The 22,990-nt window shown below is 45.4% G+C and overlaps 1 protein-coding gene across 4 annotated transcripts in view; it reads right to left on the bottom strand.

Moving 5' to 3' along the window:
• ARMH4 (armadillo like helical domain containing 4) overlaps window positions 1–22,990 on the bottom strand; it is a 68,863-nt gene that overhangs the window by 32,874 nt on the left and 12,999 nt on the right. For all 4 annotated transcript variants that reach the window (XM_052783527.1, XM_052783529.1, XM_052783530.1 and 1 more), the window contains exon 5: window positions 9,419–9,670. In XM_052783527.1, the coding sequence (XP_052639487.1) occupies window positions 9,419–9,670 (252 nt within the window). The remainder of the gene's footprint in view (window positions 1–9,418; window positions 9,671–22,990) is intronic.

Genomic DNA, 22,990 nt, shown 5'->3' with positions numbered 1-22,990 from the left:
GACAGACAGTGCCAAGGCAGCTGACAGTCTAGGACGCCTGCCCTCACCACGCCGTGCAGAAACCCAGATGGTGCTTAGTTAGCAGATGCAGTCCAGCCTTTGCAGCACAGAGCTCTGCACAGGCTAATAGACCCTATCCTTTAATCCAGGCGAAAAACCAAGATAAATTATTTGGAGCAGCAAATGCCAAGCCGTGCTCCAAGGTAGACACGTCCTAACTCTAAAGGCTGTTGGAAACGGATGGATAGAGCCAGACAGCTGGAGAAGGTCAAAAACGCTCAGCCATGTGCTTGAGTTTTCCAACTTTGCTTTCTTGGGCCAACAAGAGTAACTGGAGGTGCAGGCAGAAAGTCTGTTAGAAGAAGTCCTCCTATGTTGGGAAAGCCCAGGAGCTTGGTACTGCTGCAGGCTGCCTTTCCATACTCACCAGCAAGCCAAGAAGGGTAAATTTGCTCAGCTATGGTCTGCCAGGCAAATTGTAGGTGACTAGTGGCCCAGACTTCTGTTCCCTTCAGCAAAATTTCCCTAACACTCTCCACACACAAACTTCAGCCAAGGCTCCCCTGCCCCAAGCTGGGGAGACAGCCATTTCCACCACAGAAGCCATCACTCCCTCCTTGCGGGTATTGCAGGAGATTTTTGCATGGCAGGGTAGCAAGGGCTAGGGCATGCAAGAGTGACAGCAGCCCTCAGGCTTGGGTTCATCCATGCCTCCCACCATCCATTAGAAATGTCCCCCGGTCAGCCAGACCTCAGCTAGGAGTTCTCATACTGACCATGTCAGCCATGGTGACCAATGTGTCCCCTCTCTCCTCCCACGAACCAGCAGACAATTTCTCCATGGCTTCATACCACCTCATTCCAAACTGAAGAAAAAGAGGCAGAAATGCTGTGGATGGACAGGAACTCTTCATTCCCCCCAGCAATAGCCAGCAACTCCAGTTTAACACCTCCTCTGATGGGATCCCATCTTCTTTGTGGGCAGGGAGAGGGAAGGCAGAGCCAAACCTGAGCAAACGCCTCTAAATCCACCCCCAGCTCCTGGAGGTAGCACTTAAGGGCTGGTAACAAATGGGCTTAGCCAGTCTTCCTCTGACACAGGTTGAACTAGATGCATAAACCTTGTGGAAGGGCTGCTACTTCAAAGTAATGTATCTGAGGATGTTATAGTGCTGCTGTTTCTCGATATACTCCACCAAAACCATCAGACTAAAGTACCAGCCCAAGTTTCCTGCTGGAGGTTTCCATGTAGAAAGGCCCCTGCTGTCTTCCCCTTCCTTATGACAAATTGCAAGCACACACTTTTTTTTATCACGAGCAACAGCTTTATTTCACCTGTTTCTGATAGCTGCTTGCTTTCAGAGCTGGGAATCACCAAAACACCCTCTGATCTTCTGGTTTACTCATCTCTATTCCCTTCTCTTGATCTTGATTTCTGCTTTGAGGACAAGAGTTGAGGTGCTTCCAAGAGGAAGGACATGGCTCCAACCCATTAGTGGTTCATGCTCCGTGGCTGGAAATTCCTCATCCCGGTTCCCAGTAGAACAGACACGCTGTCAGCTTCTCCCATTTAAAACGCATGGATCTTGTTCACGAGGGCACACCAGTCTTGTGCTGGATGGAAAAGCAGGTGGTAGGTCAGGACCACAGGGCTCAGACTTGTCCAAGTTTCGCATCTCCTGGAAGGTCCCATTGTCCAAGGTCCCAGCGTGAGGCATAGAGCTGCTTCTCACCACGCCGCGGAGCAAGTGTGTGCAGGACTGGTCTGCAAAGCTCCTTATCTCAGCTGGCTTCAGAGCAGAAGTAGGAGCAAGTCAGGTCGAATAAAGAAGCAATATTGAAGAGGGGAAAGAGGCACAGTCCCCAAAATGCCTTGGGATAAAATTTGACGAAAAGAAAAAGCCATCCCCGATGTGAATTGTTCCCTCCTGGGAGCTGCTCTGTTGTTACAATAGTGTATGCAACACCGAGCTGGCAGAGAGGATCGTTATTGTTTACAGGTATGTGGATGCAAAATTTCCTTTGACAAGGCAAACCTGATTAAATATGAGTCTGCTCCAGGATTAAGACGCAACCGTGAACAATCTCTTACAACAGTTAAAAAAGAAGTCATTCCAAACAGAGTGCACATCTCTCACGAGGAACAGAAACTTGATTTAGGCACAGATTGATGATGGGAGCTTTATTACTGCTTGGGAGAGGGAAGGGGAGCTAGCAAGGAACATATGGAACTGTATAAATTATTTGGAGCACCCAGAAAGACAGGAAAAATAATCATCTATATTTCTGAGACTGCTCATTTCAGTCTGCAGCCATCTGGAACACAGACCTCGCGTGGCCAACACTTTGTGCAACAAAACTCCCATAAACACGTACAGGGCAAAGCTACAGAGGGCAGGATTGCTGCGGGCAGCTGCACTTTGAACACATCGGGAAGAAAAATTTGCTGGCTCCGCTCCTGATCCCGGCTCCTGCCAGTCTCTCTCACCTGGGATTTCTATGAACTCAGTCCTTTCTGTTGGGATGGTGACTTTTTGTGTCATCCTTTGCACCTTTTCCAGGGAGAAACGCAGGTGCGCGCATCCTTCCTCCAGGAAGAGAAAGGAAATGCCCAAGCCCATGCCCAAGCACTAATTTAATTCCCCTCCTTCAAATCCCTACTCTGCTAAAGGCTCCCTCATGAAACCAGTGGGGTCACTTGGCCTCTCTGTGTTTTTGCTTGCCACCTGTAAAACATGGATACCCTTTCCAGGGTAATTAAGAAGATAAATACATTAAAGATTAAAAGGCACTCTGATGTTCCAATAGCACGAGCTGTAAGAGTACTTAAAATAGATCCATTCTGGGCAGCAATTAAAGAACATACTACTAACTTCTGAGTCTCAGCTTCTGCCTTCCTAATGCTGGTTATTTTTGCCCATAAAAGCATTAATCCTATCTTCCTGTAAAAATGACATTTCAAATATTCATCATCTTCTACCACTCTGCTACTCTGCCTTACCATCATTAACCAGTGGCATCCGTTGTATGGTTTATGTAGTATAATTTGCGACCACAGAGCTGCAATACATCTAGAGCCATTTTCTTTATAATTACTTAGAGCTGCAAATATTTTATATCCATTAAAAAAAAATCACATTCCAAAAGCGTGTTTATTAAGCAAGTCCCTTGTCATTACCTAAGTGAGAGAGTTATATGAGCTTCCATTATTGTAAGAACTAAGATCCTACACACAAAAATACATGAAACACAGACATGGTATATATCTTGGAAACTACATGTCGAGAATTACATTGTCACACTTCATAACTTCTTTCTATACTGCCATTTTATTTCTTTTTGTCTTTAATTCCTATCTACAGGAATGGTCCAAACTCCACTGTGTACAATAACTATGCTGTGGTACCAGGCAACTCAGGTGACTTCTTATAAGCTACAGCATAATCACGTAGCCCTGTAATAGGGTATTGCCATTGCCATAAACAGGTGGATATAAACAACACACCAATGGTCAGTTAAAGAAATGTAGACCTGAACAAAATGGGTTTAGGGTAAACAAGAGAACAAAAAATAGTATCTAACATACATAAAAGCCACCATATATAGTAAATTCAGATGTAATATGGAACTGCAGATCAATGAAGAAAGAGCAAGGTGCAAAAGCTTGCTAGCAAACATACAAAAATCACTTCAAGTGGACCCCAAAGTGAGAAGGAAGAAACCATCAACATGAACATCCTATTCCTCCTGGCAAAGAACTCCAGATGTTGACAACCCACCCTAATGAACTCACCACAAACCCCTGAATGAAGCCACCAACCTCAGGACCCACAGAAGCATGGGAAGGACAAGCGTAACACCAGGATAAAGCACAGAAACTAAGTGTGTGTTTAACAATCCTAACTGCATTATTATTTCTTTTCTTTTAATAATAGATCTGGACTAATAATGATTATAGACTCTTAAGATTTCAATTATATTAGCAATAAATTCTTAGTTTTATAAATATATGAGGTGTGTCTCCTCTTTGCCCATAAAACAAGATTTTGAGCATAACAATGGAGTTTCCTCTGTTAAGGTTTATGGTTCAAATCAGTCTCTCCTCTGTTTACTGCTGTTATCTCATATTAGTGGTGGCCTCAGATAAGCAACTGGTGGTGTCAGTCAACTTCTTAAAGAACCAAAGCCCACCATAACAACCTCTGCTTAGACAACTTGAGCCATATATTCAGAACATCATAACCCTTTATGCTTCAAGATGAAAATGTCATGGTCACTCCAAACAACTCCATACGTTTTGAATGCACAAAGCAAACTACTGCATGCTCCAAAGCAGCAAAAATAAAGGCTTAGTAAATGCCCTAGACCTCCTTCTGCTACCTTACTATGGATAGCAGGAGTTCTTCATCTTGGGACATGAATGATAGGCAAGTACTATGGCATTAACAAATAGCTTGGGAGCCTGGGGACATTTTCATGCTCTACCACAATGTTCCCACACCAGTTCAACCTAAGTTGTTATGTCTTGGCTCATGGTTTGTAAAGTAAGGATTCTCAGAGACACTGGGAGAATAAATACTCTTAAGAAGTGGGAGAAGAGCAGAGTCACAGTAGCCACCACCAACAGAGAACCAGAGGGCCTTCATCTCCATGGAGGTGTACAACAAAAACCATCTACTTTAACATTCACAAGGAATAGCTAAAGGACCCAGAAACTGTTCACTAGGTTTGAACCCACCTAAACCAACTGCAGTTCTCCTTGTACTGCATAAACACTTAATCACAAAAGAGGTAGCAGGGAAAAATTATGTATTTTATTCATCCCCAGAAAGCCCAAGTTTCCTGCCCCTCTGATGCTCTCCAACCAGTTAGTGTTCACCTACCACACACCACCTACATACAAATCAAGAAACAAGTAGAGAAAGGTCGAAGTCATCTCACACACAACGCAGAGAAGCCCCAAAGTACTGCCACGTCCTTCACTGGCAGTCTCTGGAGACAAAGTATTTGGACAGGGCACCAAAAGAGACCCTTTATATTCAGACGTTCCTTCTCCAGAGCTGCAGGCCATCGCAACAACTTTTGGAGGATCAAATTCTATTTCATAAAGGCACAGATGACATCATCTTCTGCTTTACTTTTTTGTCTAAATATTGCTGGTTAGAGAGTCAGCTGATGGACTGTAAAACTGACAGCCTCATTACTGGCGCTTATAAATTGCCTTTGCTCAGCTGGAGTTAATGTAGGACCATCTGACTTCCCAGAATTGACATTTTTAATGATTCTGTTTCTCCAGCACTTTCTCATTGACCACTACAAAAATCCAAACTGTCTCTTGCTCTGCCAAGCTGTTTGTGGATCAAGTTACTTGCCCTCTAGGGATTTGCCGTGTGTCAGCCATGAGACTGAGCAAACTCAGTAATAACTGACCTGAGAATAGCTACTCTAATACTTCTGGGCTCTTCCGTACTACAGATTTTAGCGTTAAATGTCAAAATTCTGAAAGCCAGAGGACAGATGCATCCCCAGGAGAAGGACATATGTGCAAAGTATTTTAAAAATGGAAAATGCCAACTGTAAAAGTTTGGTGCTTAGATGGTGTACCCTCATCTTGTACTCTGTTGGGTACCGTTATCTTTCTCCAGCTCTTCCTTTCCTATGCCGTATCCCAGGTCAAGCAGAACAACTTCCCCTTCTACACCATATTTCACTCGCACAAGATGGGAAATTCTTCACACCTCAGCGCTATTTGGTGAAGGAAGGGAACGCACAAAGACGCGCGCTGTGGGCTGAGGCAGGCGTGAGCACAGTGCCCCTGACCCAGCTGCATTCACAACTGCAGGTCCCTCCTCCAGGGCCTGCATGTGGGGACATCCAGCGGTTACAAAGCCATCTTAAAATTAAAGTCAAGTTAATTTTAGTTTTAGAAGAAAAGCACTTTAAGGAAATGGATCTCAAAGAGGTAGCTTTAGAAGAAAAGCACTTGGAGATAAAAGGGTTTCAAAGAGAGAGAGTCCGTGCACACGTCCAGCAGATCTAAAGCTTTACAAGCCCTTCACGGTGAGTCTGGTTTCTCCAGGCGCTCCAGCAGAACGATGTGGGCAGCTCTTCTGGCCTCCTGCCAGGTTTGGGGGATTTCTTCTGTTCTTAACAATCCACTTCCTCCTGACACAAGCCGTACACTTTTTCCACCCTTCCTTTTCTCCCTAATACACCCCATAAAGAAATACGTAACCAGGACCAGGTATGAACGCAGGTATGGACACAGCAGTAGCCCAGCGTGTGCCCACATACCCAGGGCTGGGGGACCAGAGCAGAAACTCCCACCTGCCACCAACTGGGAAGAGGGGAAGGGCTACAATATTGCAGCAGCATCTCAGGGAAAAGGACCCCAGCACCACCACAGAGATGCGACAGCATCTCCCATTGCCCACGCACACCCAGCAAATGAACGCTTCGAACACCTGGCTCCTTGCTTGGCCTCAGATTTTCAGTGTGAGCTCATGCATGTCCTTGGTTTTCTTTATGCCTCTAAAACATAAATAATTTCCCTTCCTCTTAGAAGCACTGTGGGCATCAGCACATTGTAGATGGGGAAGGAAACAACATCAAAGAGCCATTAAGGATGTCTAGACAGAAAAAGAATAAATGGCTCTTTACATAAGGGTTTACCTGGTGGAATAAAAGGGGTGAGTCAAAAGCAGAGGAATTGATCCCACCGTGTCCCCTCTTTTCTTGCTGAAGTCCCATCTAACTCCTAAAGATGAACTCAGCTCAGCCACAGCCTCATCCTCTCCCTCACAGCTGCTTGCACAGACTGCAACAGCTTAAAAATAAAAGGCAATCCAAACCATTTGGATCTGGTGACACATAACCCAGCCAGGCACTTCCAGAGAATGCAGAAATTCATGTCCGCCCAGTCCTTCAGGTGCCCGGACTCGGTGCTCTGCAGCTGACCCAACTTGATAGACTTCACAGAGGGCTCCTCCAATTTGCATGAGGATCAATAAAACATAAGTTAGGGAGAAAAATCCTGCTTTTTGCCACACAGCCCATTTATTCCATGTCTGAAATTTTTGGAAAGATGACCTTTCCAGGGTCTAAGAAAGAGAAAAGGTGGTGGAGGATGAAGGCTGCAGGATGATGCATTATTAAACATCAGAAACTGAAACAGACCCATATGTTCAGAAGCAGATCTCTGGAAGAGATACTGCAAAGTGCATCCTCCAGCATGGCTCTGTGCTAGAGCAAGAAGCCCTCATGAGAGGTCCAATTACACAAGGAATGTTAGAGCTACATATTGTTTCACAACCAAGGCCTCCTTATTTTTTGTGCAGGATTATTAAGCCTTTCCAGCCAGAGAGGTTTACTGCACACCAGGGACAGCTTCAGCCTCTGGTCACTGTTTTCTCACCTGCCTCATTTACCAATAGGCATCTCCTACCCTGAGCCTCTTCCTCCAGCATTGAAGGCGGCAGGGCTGGAAATGCAGCCATGACTCCAGTTCAGACCTGCATCAGCTATGAACAGAGCTGTGCCTGATGACTTATGCAGAATAATCTCCTCCATAGCCCCAACGTTCATGGCAACAGACTACGTCATATACAACAGCACCTTCAGCACCCTGTTCTGGGAACAGGACTCCCGTCAGAGCCCTCCGGGGACACAACCCAGATGACATGGCATCAGCCACCCTAGCTGGGATGGTTAAATCTACCAAGATCCTTGAAGAGATATCAGTGCCATCTTGGTGTGTGGGGACACACCTCGAAGCTTGCAAAACGCTGTCGCTCTTGAACACACTACAAAGCACTGGCACCCTTAGCCAGTATTGACTGATACAGCAAAGCTCTGCCAAGCCATCCAGCCTGGTACTTACGATCCTGAACCAGTCAAATAGCTTTAGATGATTAACAGTTTAATGCTACCTTCTCACTATTGCTACCAGTCATACAGAGCTCAGCAAGCCAGCCCACTGCACCCCTGAGTGCAGCAAATATGCTGCTCCTCTCTCGTTTTCTCTCAAGACACCACAAAGATCCTGCACCAAGGAATGGAGTAAGGTAAGAACACAAAGCTGCTGATGCAACTCCCATCATAACCTTATGTTTCTTACACACTTTTCCTCTGAGCACTGTCACGTACCTCTTTAATCCAGCTTGCCAATGCCAACCCAGAAAGCCTTGAAGACTTAGAATTATTCCCCTTACACAGCTCCTGTCCAGCCTGATGGGATAACAGGACACGTGAAACAGATCTGACATGGCAACCATCCAGTACTATGTTTTTCAAGCAAGAGTTAGTGGGACAGGGAGATATCAGACCCAATGCAAACTCAATTTGCCCTCAAAGAGCAACCCTCCCACGGAGTTCTTGAAAGATGCTCTTTGATTCAATTCAAAGGAAGCTAACAATGCTAAAGCAGGCTAGAAACAGCACTACAGGGGGAGAACTGCCAGGTTGAATCAGAATTAAACATCATGGGGAAGTGATAGTTCTTATAACACAACCTATAAAAGAGTTTTGGGGTTTCTTTATTTGATAAGCTTCTCAAAACAGCTAGTTCTCTAATAGTCACACACAGAGACCTTCTGTATAGATGTGGTTCAGCTCCCACCAATTCACCTGAAAGGTTCCCACTGCTTTTGATGGGGCTTGGCTTGGAAATTGAGTGTGCTGGGAAATGATCCCAGTGCCCTTAGCCAAGCTGGCCAAGTTCCCTTCCAAACTCTACCTTGTCCCACACCAGCTTTGACTTGCATCAGGTGGACATCACACATACAGACACTGATAAGATATTTGTAGGTGGAATAAATTAGTCCAGTCATTAAACATAGGGCCTATATGTACAGTGGGAATAAACTGCATAAAGCTTTGTAGAGGCTTTGCAGGTTTGTCTTGCTTAACACTGCCAGCATAGGGTCCCATACCTGGAACATAAACCTCTTAAAAATGCCAGAAAAGTGGCACTTTGAAAAAAGCTGCTGAAGTAGCAAACAGGCTGATGAGCAACGACCCAACTACCCTGCTCGCTTTGTCCTCACAGGATGTATATCCCTGCACGAACCCATCTCAGGCAAGGGGAACTGAAATTTCCCCAGGAATCTCACCTGAGAAGTTATTTATTTGTCCACCCTTGGAGCAAGACAACGCTAAGCTCTGGGAATGAAGGAGCAGGTCTGGAGTATTCAGAGCAGCTCTCCCCAAAATGAAAACTCAGGTCACGCTGCCGGAGACCCATCCCAGTTCAACCAGTTGTCACTGGTGGATGGGGTTTCCTCAGAAATGAACCTGCTCTGTGTTTAGCTTGAGAGCCAACCCATGAGACTTCCCAGCATGAGGGACGGTCCCATGCAAAGTGAAGAGCAGAAGACATGTCCTCTGTAAGGCTAAAGGAAGAAGGGGCTTTTTCTCTTACCCAGACCCTGGTTCTGCTGCTCCCACTCGATGGTGTCAGGAACCTGGTAGGACACCCCGGCCAGCTGGGCCACAGGGTTTTCCAGGCCAGCTATGGGCTCCTGGGAGGTCTCGCCTGGAAGCGTGAAACCTGGCAGCTCTGTGTCACCCTCCATGCTTTCATCCATCAAGTCTATGTCTTTGTCCTCCTCATCTTCCTCTTCCTCCTCTTCTTCTTCCTCCTCCTCTTCATCCTCTTCCTCTTCCTCACCCTCTGGCCAGGGAGACACAAAAGCAACATTAGGAAAGATCCCACAAGACAGAAGGTTCATACATGTCTATAAGTGAGCACCAAGACAGCCAACTGATACAACTTCTCCAAAGGCAGACCTTGTACCTGTTTTCTAACAGGAAAGACTCCCAAAGGGGTTAATTTGGAAGTTGCCAAGTAACAATGAGATGTTGTCTTAGACTGTCAAATGCATGAACGGGAAATACTGTTATTTTGCTTCCTAATAGCGGAGTACAAGCAAGCATGTATATGTGTACAAATACCTGAGTGTATATAACTATAGCCCTCTCCGCTCAACTAATTTCAGCTCAAGTGAGAACTATTTCCCTGATTTCCAATCTTGGAGGCAGCAACAAGTTGGTTCTATTTTTAACTTTTATTAAGCCTTTCACAGCTCTGGAAAGGACACGCACCACTTTCCTGCCCAATTAGACTGATATGGCCCCCCCCTCCAGAAAAAGCATCTCGCTTTGATGCGTGCTGGCAGATCAGCTCTTGGGTGCAGGAGAATAGCGGTGATGGTAGCAATCCTCAGCAGGTTTATACCAGCAGTCCCATCACAATGGATTTACACCAGACAAAGATATGACCAAGGAAGACTTAACTAAGTACTGGAAAGATGGCAGCACAGCCAACGCTTCACGTAAGAGCCGATAAATGTGACGCCAAGGAAATCCTTGCAGATTCTCCACTAGAGCAGATATCTTATTCCAAAGCTGACTGTACTGTTAACACATGGAGAGGTAAATATTTAAGCCATATTTCATTGCTAGAATCTAAAATGGCAACACAAGAACGACTGTACAGGATCAAACCTACGGTCCTTTATGCCCACATCCTATTTCTGACCACAATTAGCTGCAAATGCTGAAGAAAGACTAGGGCAGGGCACACACAGAGCCAGTCTTCCCACAGTCTCTCTTCCCAGCTTTTAGTTATCAAAGACTCAAGGAATTCCTGAGCCAGAATTTGTATCCGAGCTGTTTAATAGCTGTTAATGGATCTACCCACCACGAAAAGATAGTATCTGGAATAACAACGTGATGGTCAGTTTTTCAAAGCTGGAAACTAAAACATAATATTTATGCACTTTATCTAATTTACATGAAGCTCTGCTCAGCCTTGTAGAAAAACTCCCTCCTGAGGTACTCAGACTGGGACAGCCCATCACCCTGCATCTGAGCAGCTGGTTTAGTCGCGGGTCTAAGACCACGTTAAAAACTAATGATCTAGCAAAATCAACACTTGTTATCTAGATATCCCTTTATTTCTGTTGGAGTTGTACCTCATATAGGTTACAGACACTGCAATAAGATGGAGCAGCTGAGGTAGGACACCTGCACATATCATACCTGCTGTAAGTAGAGCAGGTGATGCTTCACTCTTCTTTCTGCTGTGGGATGCAATGGCACTCCAGCACAGCTGTTCAACAAAATACTCGAGAAACAAACTGGGGAACTTTGGGGAAGCTATTTAGTTGGTGGCTATCCAACCTGAATTAAATTGGGGAAGCTGGCCTCCTTCCTTTGGCCTCTATTCCAGATTGGAATACCTAGAGAAATGAGTGCACATTATAAAAACATGGCATTCGCTGTGCTGTTACATGGCATCTCCTTTCCTTCTAATTCAAGGATTTGCTTTAAAACACTGCATGTTTTTTCCAGCTCACCAGACAAGACAATCCTGCTTGCCACCTTTCAGTTCTAGCCCTGCATTTCATACAAATGAGCTGCTGTTTGAATTTAGCTGCATCATCCTGCTATAGCATGGCTTTCAGTACCCGGAAAGGAATGATCACTGCTGCAAAAATTATACCACACAGAGCATCTAATGGAGCTTACAGGGATGTAGTTAGCTCCTTAAATTCCCATTATGTTTTATAGGCAGTTTCTGTCTTATAATGGGCCCGTCATTTCAAATCAACGTAAGAATTTTCTCTATCAAACCGCATGTTTTCATACAAAATACACAGCTTCTGTAAACCTGAGAATGGCACCTGGAGAGTGCTTGCAGGAAACCTGCAAGACAAGTTAATGTAGGTCTTTTGCCTCTGCTGAGAGCAACACAGCTATAAACATTTCCAAACTTTAATAGCAAAGACACTAAACAGCTAGCACACCAGAGAAGAGGAACATGAAGAGAGGTTTTCCCTAGATGCACTGGGTAGAAAAGCAGCCAAGAGAAAACAGGGATCAGATTTTTATGGCTGAAAAACTAGTTTGGGACAAGGTTTTTAGAAGCTTCTTGTGATTTTAGCAAGCCAAATCAAAGACACCCGCCAGGATCTAGTTTGAAGCAGCAGATAGCCATCTCTGTACCTCCGAGGTCTAGCAGGCAGCCAAGCTGAACACCCAAATTGAAAATGCTGAGACTACTTATCACATCCGATCATCACCAAGGTACATCAATCATCATGCAGCCACAGCATAAAGCTGTGAATAATGTAGTCCTTGCAGCACAACTGCTGCAAGGGGAAAAGAAAAGGCTCTTAACTTTTTTCCTCCTCCTCTCTAGCTCATTCCTACTTCTGAAAACAGCTTTTTAAGCCCCCATCCCAAAATGCCAACAGCTTGCCTTGCTGCAAGGTGCAGTGCAGAGCACCACTTGGTGGTCACAAAGAGGAAGCTACACTTCTAAAAAAAAATCACAGACTTCACAAATGTTGGATTTCAGAAGCAGAGGTGCAAGAGGAGCCCAGCAGCTGTGGGCAGGCTGCACATAATGCTTGGTAGTCTCTTAAGATGGAAAACGGAAGCGAGCACATCGGAATGTTCACACAGCTGAACCTCAAGCTGGAGTTTTGTGCTTCACATAAGAGCCTTTTACAAAAATCACATTTTCCCTCCTAAATTGGCACTTTTTGGCCTTTCAGAGGCCTCAGCAGCAGCTTGAAAGAAAAGAAACAAAAGAGACTGAAAGTAGCAAGGACTGAAAGTGCAAAGCCCAGCAGATTCAGAAGGTATTCGGATTTTCATGTGCATTTGCAGCCCATTGTGAACTATTTTGTGTATCATAGAATCATTTAGGTTGGAAAAGACCCTTAAGATCATCGAGTCCAACGGTAAACCTCACACTGCCAAGTCCACCACTAAACCATGTCCCTAAGCACCACGTCTACACATCTTTTAAATACCTCCAGGGATGGTGACTCCACCACTTCCCTGGGCAGCCTGTTCCAAAGCTTGATAACCCTTTCAATAAAGAAATTTTGCCTAATATTCAATCTAAACCTCCCCTGGTGCAACTTGAGGCTGTGTCCTCTCGTCCTATCACTTTTTACCTGGGAAAAGAGACTGACCCCCACCTTGCTACAGCCTCCTTTCAGGTAGATGTAGAGACCGATGAGGTCTCCCCCCCTCAGCCTCCTGTTCTTCAGACTAAACAACCCCAGCTCCCTCAAACTGTATATACTCTTCAGTTTTGGCTAAGGTTCATCTGACAAAAAAGGAGAAAAACATATGATGAAACGCTAGTGCCTTATGGTCAAGACACTAGCCTCCAACCAAAAAAAAATGCAAGTATAAATTTTGCTTGGCCACAGACGTGAATCTAGGAACACTTCTGAACGCCTGACAGTGGTCAAAAGTGCCCCTTGCTCGCTGAAGCACAGGTACACAGCACCTATAGCAGTTTCAGCTGTGAGCCATCCTTGCTCTATAGATCTTCTTATGTTACATATAAGCTGATCCTGTTATTCTATTTGCACGCACCAAATCCTAGCTCTTGCTTGTGATGTGCCACGTGGACCTGTCAAGAAGGGATAGTATCCTGCCTTCTCTCCCAGTAACACCAGGAGATTTCAGCACTGAAACACTTATAGCCCAAGCAGACATTCATATTTTCTACTGCAGTTAGGGTAATGTAACAGTAGTCTAGGGCAGTTAAAGTCTCATCGCCAAGAGTGAAGAAATCCAAAATCTTGGATTTGCCACTCTTGGACAGACTAAATAAGCACTGTATTCTGTAAAGTAGGCTCTGCTTTGCCTTCATTGAAACAGGAAAGCAAAAAAACCCAAGAAACTTAATACTTTCCTGCTGTGACTACTGTACAACCTAAGAAAGACGGAGCAGCAGGAATCCCCAGGAAAATGAGATTCTCAGTCCACATGTCAAAGATTTTAGTTTTGAAGGACTTGACAACCTCGTAGCAGGCATTCAAATTTTCAGATGTGGAGAAGCTATAGGAGAGCACCAAGAAAACAAGTCTAAGACAAAATAACAAATTTTTAGCAGAGTTTTGGGGGGTTCCCAGCTTTATTAGTAGTCACCAGAAACAGCAATGGTTGGGCTTTATCATGGGACTCTGTAGTGATCCATTACCAACACTGGTGATATCCACAGGATGGGATTTGCTATTTCAAGGTGGCAAAATCTCCCTATGCCTGCTTCAAAAAAAGTTTTTTCACTACAAACTGTACATATCCATGATAACTTTCATGGCTCAGCAGAGAAATACGAGACCACCTCACACCTCCTTCTTGAGGCATTTCCCTGACCCAGCAGGAACCTGGGTTCCTGAAGCAGCTGGACAACAGCCATCGTCCCGCAAGTAAAAACCTCAGCCCGCGATGGGAGCAGGGCCCTCGCAAATCAACTGCAAAGAGGGACCTCCGGACCATGCCATGCTGCAGAAAAAAGGACCACAGGGCCAGCTCTTCCTCCTGGCAACTCAAAGTACCAACAACCCATTCCTCATAGATGACTTTAGTCGGGCTTCATGCTTCTCTACGGGCTTCACGCAGCTGCAGAAAGCCACGCTCCTCCCGAGCAGGAGGAAATCTGAATTACTCGCAGCGCTGCTATGAGCATGGGGCAGCAGCTGTAAGCCCACGCCATGAGGGAGCAGCACCAGCAAGGCACTCGGTGCAATCACTGCCGTCAGCAACGTGCTACAAACAGGCTGCGACGGCAATGAAGAAAGGGGTTTTGGTATAATGGTATGTAGTAAGCTGGAGCTGAAGCCACTGTTGTCATAACCTTGCTCAAGGCAATGGAGTTAGATCGGGGCCTCTGTTTGCAGTTGAAGAAACCTTCACTGAAGCAGGATGTTTCTATCTTTAGATATTTTCCATTAATGTTTGCAAACGCTTTTACTCCTCAGAAGATTCAAGAAACCATCATTTGTCAGGTTTAGCACACAAGAGAAACATCTTGCTGTGCCCTGAGCAGCAAGAGCAGCAAGGTGATAGATTCACTCACAGTCACAAACTGAATTCAAATTGAAAAAAAAAAAACCCCCAAACTAAAAAGGAGGTTGCAGGACAAAACCTGGAGTTTTCATTTTCTCTGTCCTTTCCCTTTCCAGCCTCCCTCACACCAAACTCAGAGGACAATGATGTCTAGACAGTAACGCAGAGCATTGTTATATTTCATGATCTTCTAAGCTGTGATTTTATACGGTACCCAGCACTGTATGGTCTGAGCGCCTAGGAGCACCTGATGAGTGCCAAGTAAGTTGTGATTAACCAGCAGCCAGTGCTAATTGGTTTCCAGTGGTGAGCCCACTCTTCGCATGACTTCAGGGAGATGCAGTATGCCAAGACCTCTCCTGTACGAGCACTGAGCAAAGGCTCCCGCGAACTGAGCGACGACTGCAGCGAGCACAGATCTAGAACCCACCTGCATAACGTGCCCATGAAGGAAAGGAGAGCACTATGGAGCACGATGACCCCCACCTGCGCTACGACACACACTGGGGGGGACACACCACTGAGAAAAATTCTACTTTTCAAGAAGTTTCTTTTCCTCCTGTGTGTACTGGAGCCACTCACAAAGGAACAGTGCAGCAGGGGCACACCGAAGTGTCTCATCCACCACGCATCCCGTGGCTTATCTTCTACTCCCATCCACTTCACACCCATATGGCAGCACTGGTCCTTGGTCACACATGTGCACATACAGTATAGGAAGCAGAGGAGTGTAAATAATGACAGGATTAGGGATGGGGGGTCTATGACTACCTTCTCGTGCCAGAACAGGAAGAAGAGGCATTAAGAAGTCTCTGCCAAATGCTTTCTCCCCATGAGGTTCATTTTCTGCATTGCTTTTATGATCACAGCTGACTGTCAAGGCAGGAAGACCTTTCTAGGACAACCCTCTTTTATTACTAATCTGCTGCTTTCACGTGACCAGTAATAATGTCACCATCCGATGTCTCCAAAATGCTGCCAAGAACAATCGCTTGGGACAGCTTGGAAGGAGATGCTGGTAGGAACGTAGATGGGCTCTCATCACGTACAGAGAAGCTTTCTGGGCAGAGTACTGTACCGTGATGGGTCGCGATACCCGAGCAAGCAGTGGGCGTAGAAGCTATGCAAAATCATCAGGGTAAAACCCTCATGCTGATGAGTTCAGCTAAACCCAGCCATGTTCACTGCAAAACTACCTGGGGTATTTGCAGACTGCGTTGCATGAATGAAGTCTTAAATGCTTTGCTCTGGAAGGGGAGCCAAATCAAGCATGGCCTCTCATGTGAAGTATCAGCATCTGGCCTATTGCACAGAGCCAAGGAAAGGGACTATTGGGAAGAACGCATCTGTTGGGTGGGATCTTACCACACAAAGCAAGATGACCTAACCCTACCCATATCAGTTTCAAGAGAAGAGGAAATTCCATGTCCAAAGCTTTTCTGTAACAGAAGAAAATCCTTGCTCCATCTAGGAGAGGGAACATACCTCTGGCAGCAGAGCTGAGCTGATGCTTTTTTGGGAGCCTCTGCTTGCCAAAGCCCAAGCGCTGCAGAAACCGTGTCCCAGCAGAGGGCTCTTCGACATTGCAAAGACAGCACAAGGAGAGATTTGGATTCTGATCCTAACCTACTTCCCCCCTCCCTGCCAAATCTGAGGGGATTCACACTTGCTTTTTCAGTCCTGGCTCATCGCTCGTCACAGGGGATACGAGGCACTGAGGAGCTTTTGAAAAAAAAAAGAAAAAAAGGGCAAAAGATATTCAGCAGGGACCACGGGTCTGATTCTGTATTAAGACCAGAAACAATCATTCCTAAGAGCTGCATTTCCAGCAGCATTCACCACAAAATTGCTTTCACACTGAGCCAGGCTAGAGAGTCAGTTTAGCAACACAAGGCTATTTTAAAGGGAAAAAAACAGAATGCTGCAGAATACACAGTATGGACTATACCAAGTTTGCTCTCTAGTTTGCTGCAGAACAGCTCTTCTAACCTGAGGTATGCAGTTGTTGAACTAACCAGTATAAAAATCAAGACAAAAAAGAGGTGATTTATCAAGTGAGGGCATTCAAATCAGTCCAGATTTAACAATCATGACCTGTAAGTAGACAGGGCAGAACAAGAGAGATGAAGGCAGTTTACTTCTCTCAACAAAATGTTTTCACATGGAAAAGGGCTGTGGGCATGTGTCCTGGTCTCAGCTGGGATAGAGTTAATTTTCTTTCTGGTAGGTGGTACAGTGTTATGTTTTGGGTTCAGTATGAGAAGAATGCTGATAACACACTGATGTTTTCAGTTGTTGCTAGGCAGTGTTTATACCAAGTCAAGGATTTTTCAGCTTCTCATGCTCAGCCAGCAAGAAGGCTGGAGGGGCACAAGGAGTTGGGTGGGGGCACAGCCAGGACAGCTGACCCAAACTGGCCAAAGAGATATTCCATACCATGTGATGTCATGCCCAGTATATAAACTGGGGGGAGTTGGCCGGGGGTGGATGGATCGCTGCTCAGGAACTGACTGGGCATCAGTCGGCAAGTGGCGAGCAATTGCATTGTGCATCACTTGTTTTGTATGTTCCAATGCTTTTATTATTATTATTGTAATTTTATTATTATTATCATTATTATTTTCTTCCTCTCTGTCCTATTAAACTGTCTTTATCTCAACCCACGAGTTTTCCTTTTTTTTCCCTGATTCTCTCCCCTATGCCACTGAGTGGGGGGAAAAGAGTGAGCAACTGCGTGGTGTTTAGTTGCTGGCTGGGGTTAAAGCACGACAGCATGGTATATTTTTCCAATCACAAAAAAATAAACCCTAGCAGAGATGTTAATTCTATTTTTTCTTGCAAAAAGCTGTTTGATGGTGTCTCTTCAGACCTATCCAATTCAACCACACTGCCTGGGAAAGGAATGACCAACAGCCCAAAAGTTAAGAAAACATTTGATTCAAGCTTCATTTTCTAGACAAACCCAGCATGGATCCATCACAGATGACGTAAATTAGGGGAGGGTGGATCTGTTATTATGGGCAACAGTCTCCAGGGTACCGAGGTTTTAACTCAAGTCCTATCAGATGCCAAAAGGGAAGATGACTGCAAGCCCACTCAGCTCATCTCTAGTCAGACCTCATGCTTCTTTCTAAGTCCTTGATCACCCTCCTGCAGCCTTCACTGTCCTTTGTCAAGGGCAGTGCTTCTCCCCAAGGTATTTTCACGAAGAGGTTCAGAACGACACTGCTGGCCTGTCCTTGTACCCACATGGCCCGAAGTATTGATGTCAGCCAGGAGGAAACACACCATGAGATCTCCGCCCGCATTTAAGGATAGCTTGTTATTTAAAAAAATAGTCTATGACTCTTCCCAGAAGAAGAGGTAAGAAGCCAGTGCTCTAGTCACTGCATCCTGTGTCAGATCAACAAGAGGGACAGCATCCCACCTGCACAAGGCAGAAATCAGAAATGAAAGAGCTAAACCAATTTGCACAGTGGTTTGCCTTGGTCCCGATGCCCAAAGCTCCCCAGAGAAGCCCCATGAGCAACACTATCCCACCCACACTGAAGGACCCCAGCCATCAGCAGTTCCAGAAGAAAACGCTCCTTGCAGAGCCTTCAGAAGAAACTGCCACATACCTGCTTATCTGAATCCCCCTCGCTAGAGCTGCAAGGGTGAACTGCTTAATCCCCAGATTAAAACAAACAACAACTCATTAAAAACTTTCACCCACACAGTCCAATTATTTTTCAGTAACAACTGCAGGGGTTTTCTGTTGTTTTTGTTTAGGCTTGAAGATAAGTATGGGAAAGCTACAACATTAAAGTGACATTTAAGTAAACTCTAATTTTTTTGACGAATGAGAAGTCAGATACAATTAAAAATTCAAGCATGGCCTGGCCAGAACAGAAACCAATGTGGGTCAGACTAAGAAATGTCATCTAACCTGCTGGAGGCAGAACAGTGCCAGAATATCACAAAGAACAAAGTTACTTAGAGAAATTTCACTCCCCTCCCCAAAAACCGAGAGTAAAACAACTGTGCAGCTCACCTCCACCCAGAGAGCAGCTGGGCAGGCACATGCCGCTTCCCAGACATCTGGGAAAGACGATGCAATGATGCTTTAAGCCCTTCCAAGAGATTCTTGCAAGAGTTGCTGTTAAAGACCATAAAGCACAGCAGATAAGGTATTTGAGAGATAAAGCCCTGGAGCTCATCATTTGGTATAGCCAGCCACTTGAGAGATCGTGTGGTTTTAGTTTTGTTGGAATTGCTAGTGCAGCCGTAGCAGAGCAGGGTGGCTGGACCACGTTCTGCCTCTCTTCGCAGGGAAGCACTGACAAGGCTGAGCTCAGCACACTGGCTGCATGCAGCAGGAGTTTCCTCCTCTTCTTAGCCAGCCTTTAATTAGCCTAACACCCTCTTAGCTGTTCACCCACAAGCTCCTAACTCATTAAGGGCTTGATCACCCTCCTCACCCCTCCTTCCTCAACTCCCAGGTGGATTTCATTAAACAAAACAAGTCACCACCAGATTAAGCAGCAGAGATGTTGTCTTCAGTCAAACACTTTCAGGAAAAGAAATTTAAAAAGCTTGGGTTTGATGCAAAATTGTCACACTTTTTTTTTTTAAACAGTTTTCTGCTACAGAAGAGGAGAATCAAGGATGAACTACCATCTACTGTGAAGAACATGGAGGTCAACCTGCACCAGAGGGATAGCAGTTCCCATTTCAGTGGCAGCAATAAATTGGAAGCAAGACAAAAGTATGTACCAAGAACATTTAATAATTAATTCATTTTGCTTGTGCTTTGTTTTAAATCTTCTGTTCCTTGCCAATTTAGCTGATATCCAAAGACCCAGTGAGGAATTATAGTATCAGGCTAGTTAACCATGCTGGGCTAAGTGCCTGTCTTATTTACACCCCTGCAACCTCATTTAAATTTTTAATGGGGTTGCAGAGATTTAATGAGGCAGCTCTTAATCCATACAGTCAGGTCCAAATAGCAAGCCCAGTCAGAGCCTTGACTTCCAGGAAAAATACTCTTCACATCCAAAAAAAGAAGGATCCTTGTACTGTGACACAGCTCAGAAGAAAAATGTAGGGAGAAGTTGAAGGGTCTTTTATAAAGTTATGTAAATGGCTACAAGTTCTGAAGTATTTTCTGAAAAAAAGGCAACCACTGCCTTCACTTCTGAAGTATGGCATGCAGCTTAGATGACTGTACAAGAAGAACGAGATGCAGGGGAAGGAGGGGAAAGAGGCAAAGAATGGAGAAGAGGACTAGGAGAGCTTGTCTTACTGAAATTAGTTAAGCTATGGTTTTCTTCAAACGGTAAACTTGAGTACACAGGTCAGCGAAGAGCAATAGGAACTGTTTAAACCCAAAGACTAGAGGATATTGTTAAAATATTATTAATATGTTAAGGTCAGAAAGTCTAAAGCTTCATACTGGTGCTGTTCTGGAACAGCCTTTAACACAGCAGATGAAGCAAACACAGTGAAGCCCACAGCCAAGCTTCAGAGGGGAGGTGCCCCATGACTGCAGGACACTGGATTTGCTGATCCCAAGGGCAGTGCCAGCCATGTTTCAGCATCATTGAGGGGCTTCTCTACAGTCAAATACTGCATTATGTGGGCACACACCAGCTACCCAGGCAGAGTACTGGAAAGGGCACTGTGCTGTCCTAGGCAGCAGATACCTGACTGCCTTTCCAACCCCTCCACCCTAAAGCCCAGGATCCCACCAGCTGCTTGTTGAGAGCCAGCCTGATTAATCAGGAACACTTCACAGTCAAGATCTCCTCCCTCTAGAGCAGCCAAGTTTAAGTTGCCCATTTTCACAGAGCTATTGACTGTTCCTGACACCGTACAACAGGTAGAGCATCTCCTGCTTTCACAAAAGCTCTAAGCACCCTCCACATCCAGCAACCTACATGACAGCTGAACTGTGTAAGCAGCTCACCCCCAGCAGCAACAGCTTGAAGCAAGCTTAGATGACCAAGCAGGAACCAGCCTTAGGGCTTACACAGTGTTGCAGAGCAGTTTTAGATTTGGGGGGGGGGGGGGGGGGTGGGGGGTGGGGTGGTAAGGGGTACACAAAAAAAAATAGGCACATCAGAAACACCAATGCATAACACTTTTTATTTCTCATCGAAACACCTATGGGAGAGTAGCAAGAGCCAGATTATTTGTGGTGATTTTGAGATGAAGGGAGAAACAAGTAAACAGTCTCTAAATCCCAAGTTAACACTGAAGCAGGCCAAGGTAGAGCTTACTGAGCTGCAGGGAGTGGGTAGCATTGAGCTTAAACTGTTTTCCTGATGAGCTTGGACACAGTAAGGGCAGTATGTGGGGTCTATCAGCTGAAGGGCTCCTATGGACTTGTGGGTTGAAACACAGGTACATCAAGAAACAGCTGTTACTGCTGCATCTGGGCAGCCTTGGAAGCTAACACAGTGACATCTGCCTTACGTGTCAGAAAAGATTAATCTTAGCATGGTTTGATGAATGCTGAGACATCTTCCCATTCTCTATCCCATGTACCTTGCTCCACAATCACCATCTCCAGCCATTTCAGCCAAAGTTTTGCTGTCCAGGCAGGGTGGTGGCACACAGGAAAAATCAAACCTCGAGTCTGCATTGACAAATACAGACCCACCCTCACCAACAGCCACAGGCAATGGTGCTGTAAGCTGTTCAAACTGAACTGGCTTGTGACCCAGGCTGTGATGGGGGAGGCATTACTCTCGGCAGCAGGCTGGTTCTGTACTAACCGCTCATTTAGGATTAGCGCATAAGGATAACGTGATCTTCAAGGTCCTCATAGAAAGTGCACTAACCAATCTTCTGCTTAGCCTCAGTGCATATCCCTGGATTACATCCCATATGGAACAGTGACAGGAGCTACTTGAGGACCAGCCGGGGGGAGCCAGCTGCAGTCGTGCTCTGTCCATCAGGTTTCAACTAAAAACTCCAAGGATCTTGCATAAGAGGGAACACAGCAACCTACCCACCACTTTGGAAAGTTATACCTGCCAAATGCTGCCATGCTTAAGGTGTGCAGCCATCTCTGCCAATATGTACCACGGCAGACGTTACAGCAAAGAAATCTAGTTCAAAAGGAATATGGTTTCTTTCAAAAGAGCCACCTTTCAAAATGTGTTGGGGGCCTTACACAGTGGTCCTGAGTGGGCAAGCTGAACTAGATTATATCCCTTTGGACCTAGAAGCCCTCCAGAGAAAGCTGCAGTCTTTAGCTTGCTAGAGAGACACCCAAATTCTGGGCACAGGAGCAAAATATATGATTTAGTCTCCCAGACAAGTAAGCCTCATCCTCTGCTGTGTCCTGTCCCTGCATCCTATAATCCTGTTATAGGATTTCTCTGGCTAGGAAGGGCAAGTAAAACCAGTCTCACTACAGATTCAAGGTAGGAGAATATTTGTTAGCCAGCTAATCTCTCCAGAGTCCGCTAGAGAGGAGGATAAGCTCATCTAGAGACATATTCAAAGCACCTCATGTTTGTCTGTGCAATTTGATTTTTAAAACAGTTTTGCATCCAAGCCAGGTAGGTGAATATACTGATGCAATTAACCACAGGCAGTTTGGCACAGATGGTCCCCAAGAAACAGAGCTAGCTGAACAGCAGGGGTTTATATTTAATGATGAGCCAGTCCCTCAGTGAAACAAGTCAGCAAGACCCCACTGAAGGCAGCAGAGACCAGCCAACCTCACTCAGCTCCCTGCACTTCTTCCACTGGTGAGCGAGGCACAGCCTCCCCACAAAGGGCCAGGATCCCTCATTAGGGACTCCAACATATGCCTGCAACAGCAGTGATGTCTGACCTTGCATCCCCCAAAAGTTTGAGCACCATGAGCTGGAGCTCAGTGTACCTTTAAGGAAAGCACTCCCAAGCACCTTGTATCTGGCACCATCTAGATATTCTGAGAGTAAGCACTAGGAGCTGTAGTTTTGGGGGAGCAGAAAGCACACTTCCAAACACCACTCCACCATGAGGATGTGGTACCCCCTAATTGCCATTACACAGAGAAAGAGATATTAGAAATCAGAGTCACAGCTCAAAAAGCTTCCTTTGTGCTTAATTGGGGCAGTAGCATCCCCAGGCAGAA

This window comes from Harpia harpyja, chromosome 3 (assembly GCF_026419915.1).
Source record: "Harpia harpyja isolate bHarHar1 chromosome 3, bHarHar1 primary haplotype, whole genome shotgun sequence".
Taxonomy (NCBI): Eukaryota; Metazoa; Chordata; class Aves; order Accipitriformes; family Accipitridae; genus Harpia; species Harpia harpyja.
Note: the sequence above shows the minus strand (reverse complement) of the source record. Positions and strands in the feature narration are given on the sequence as shown.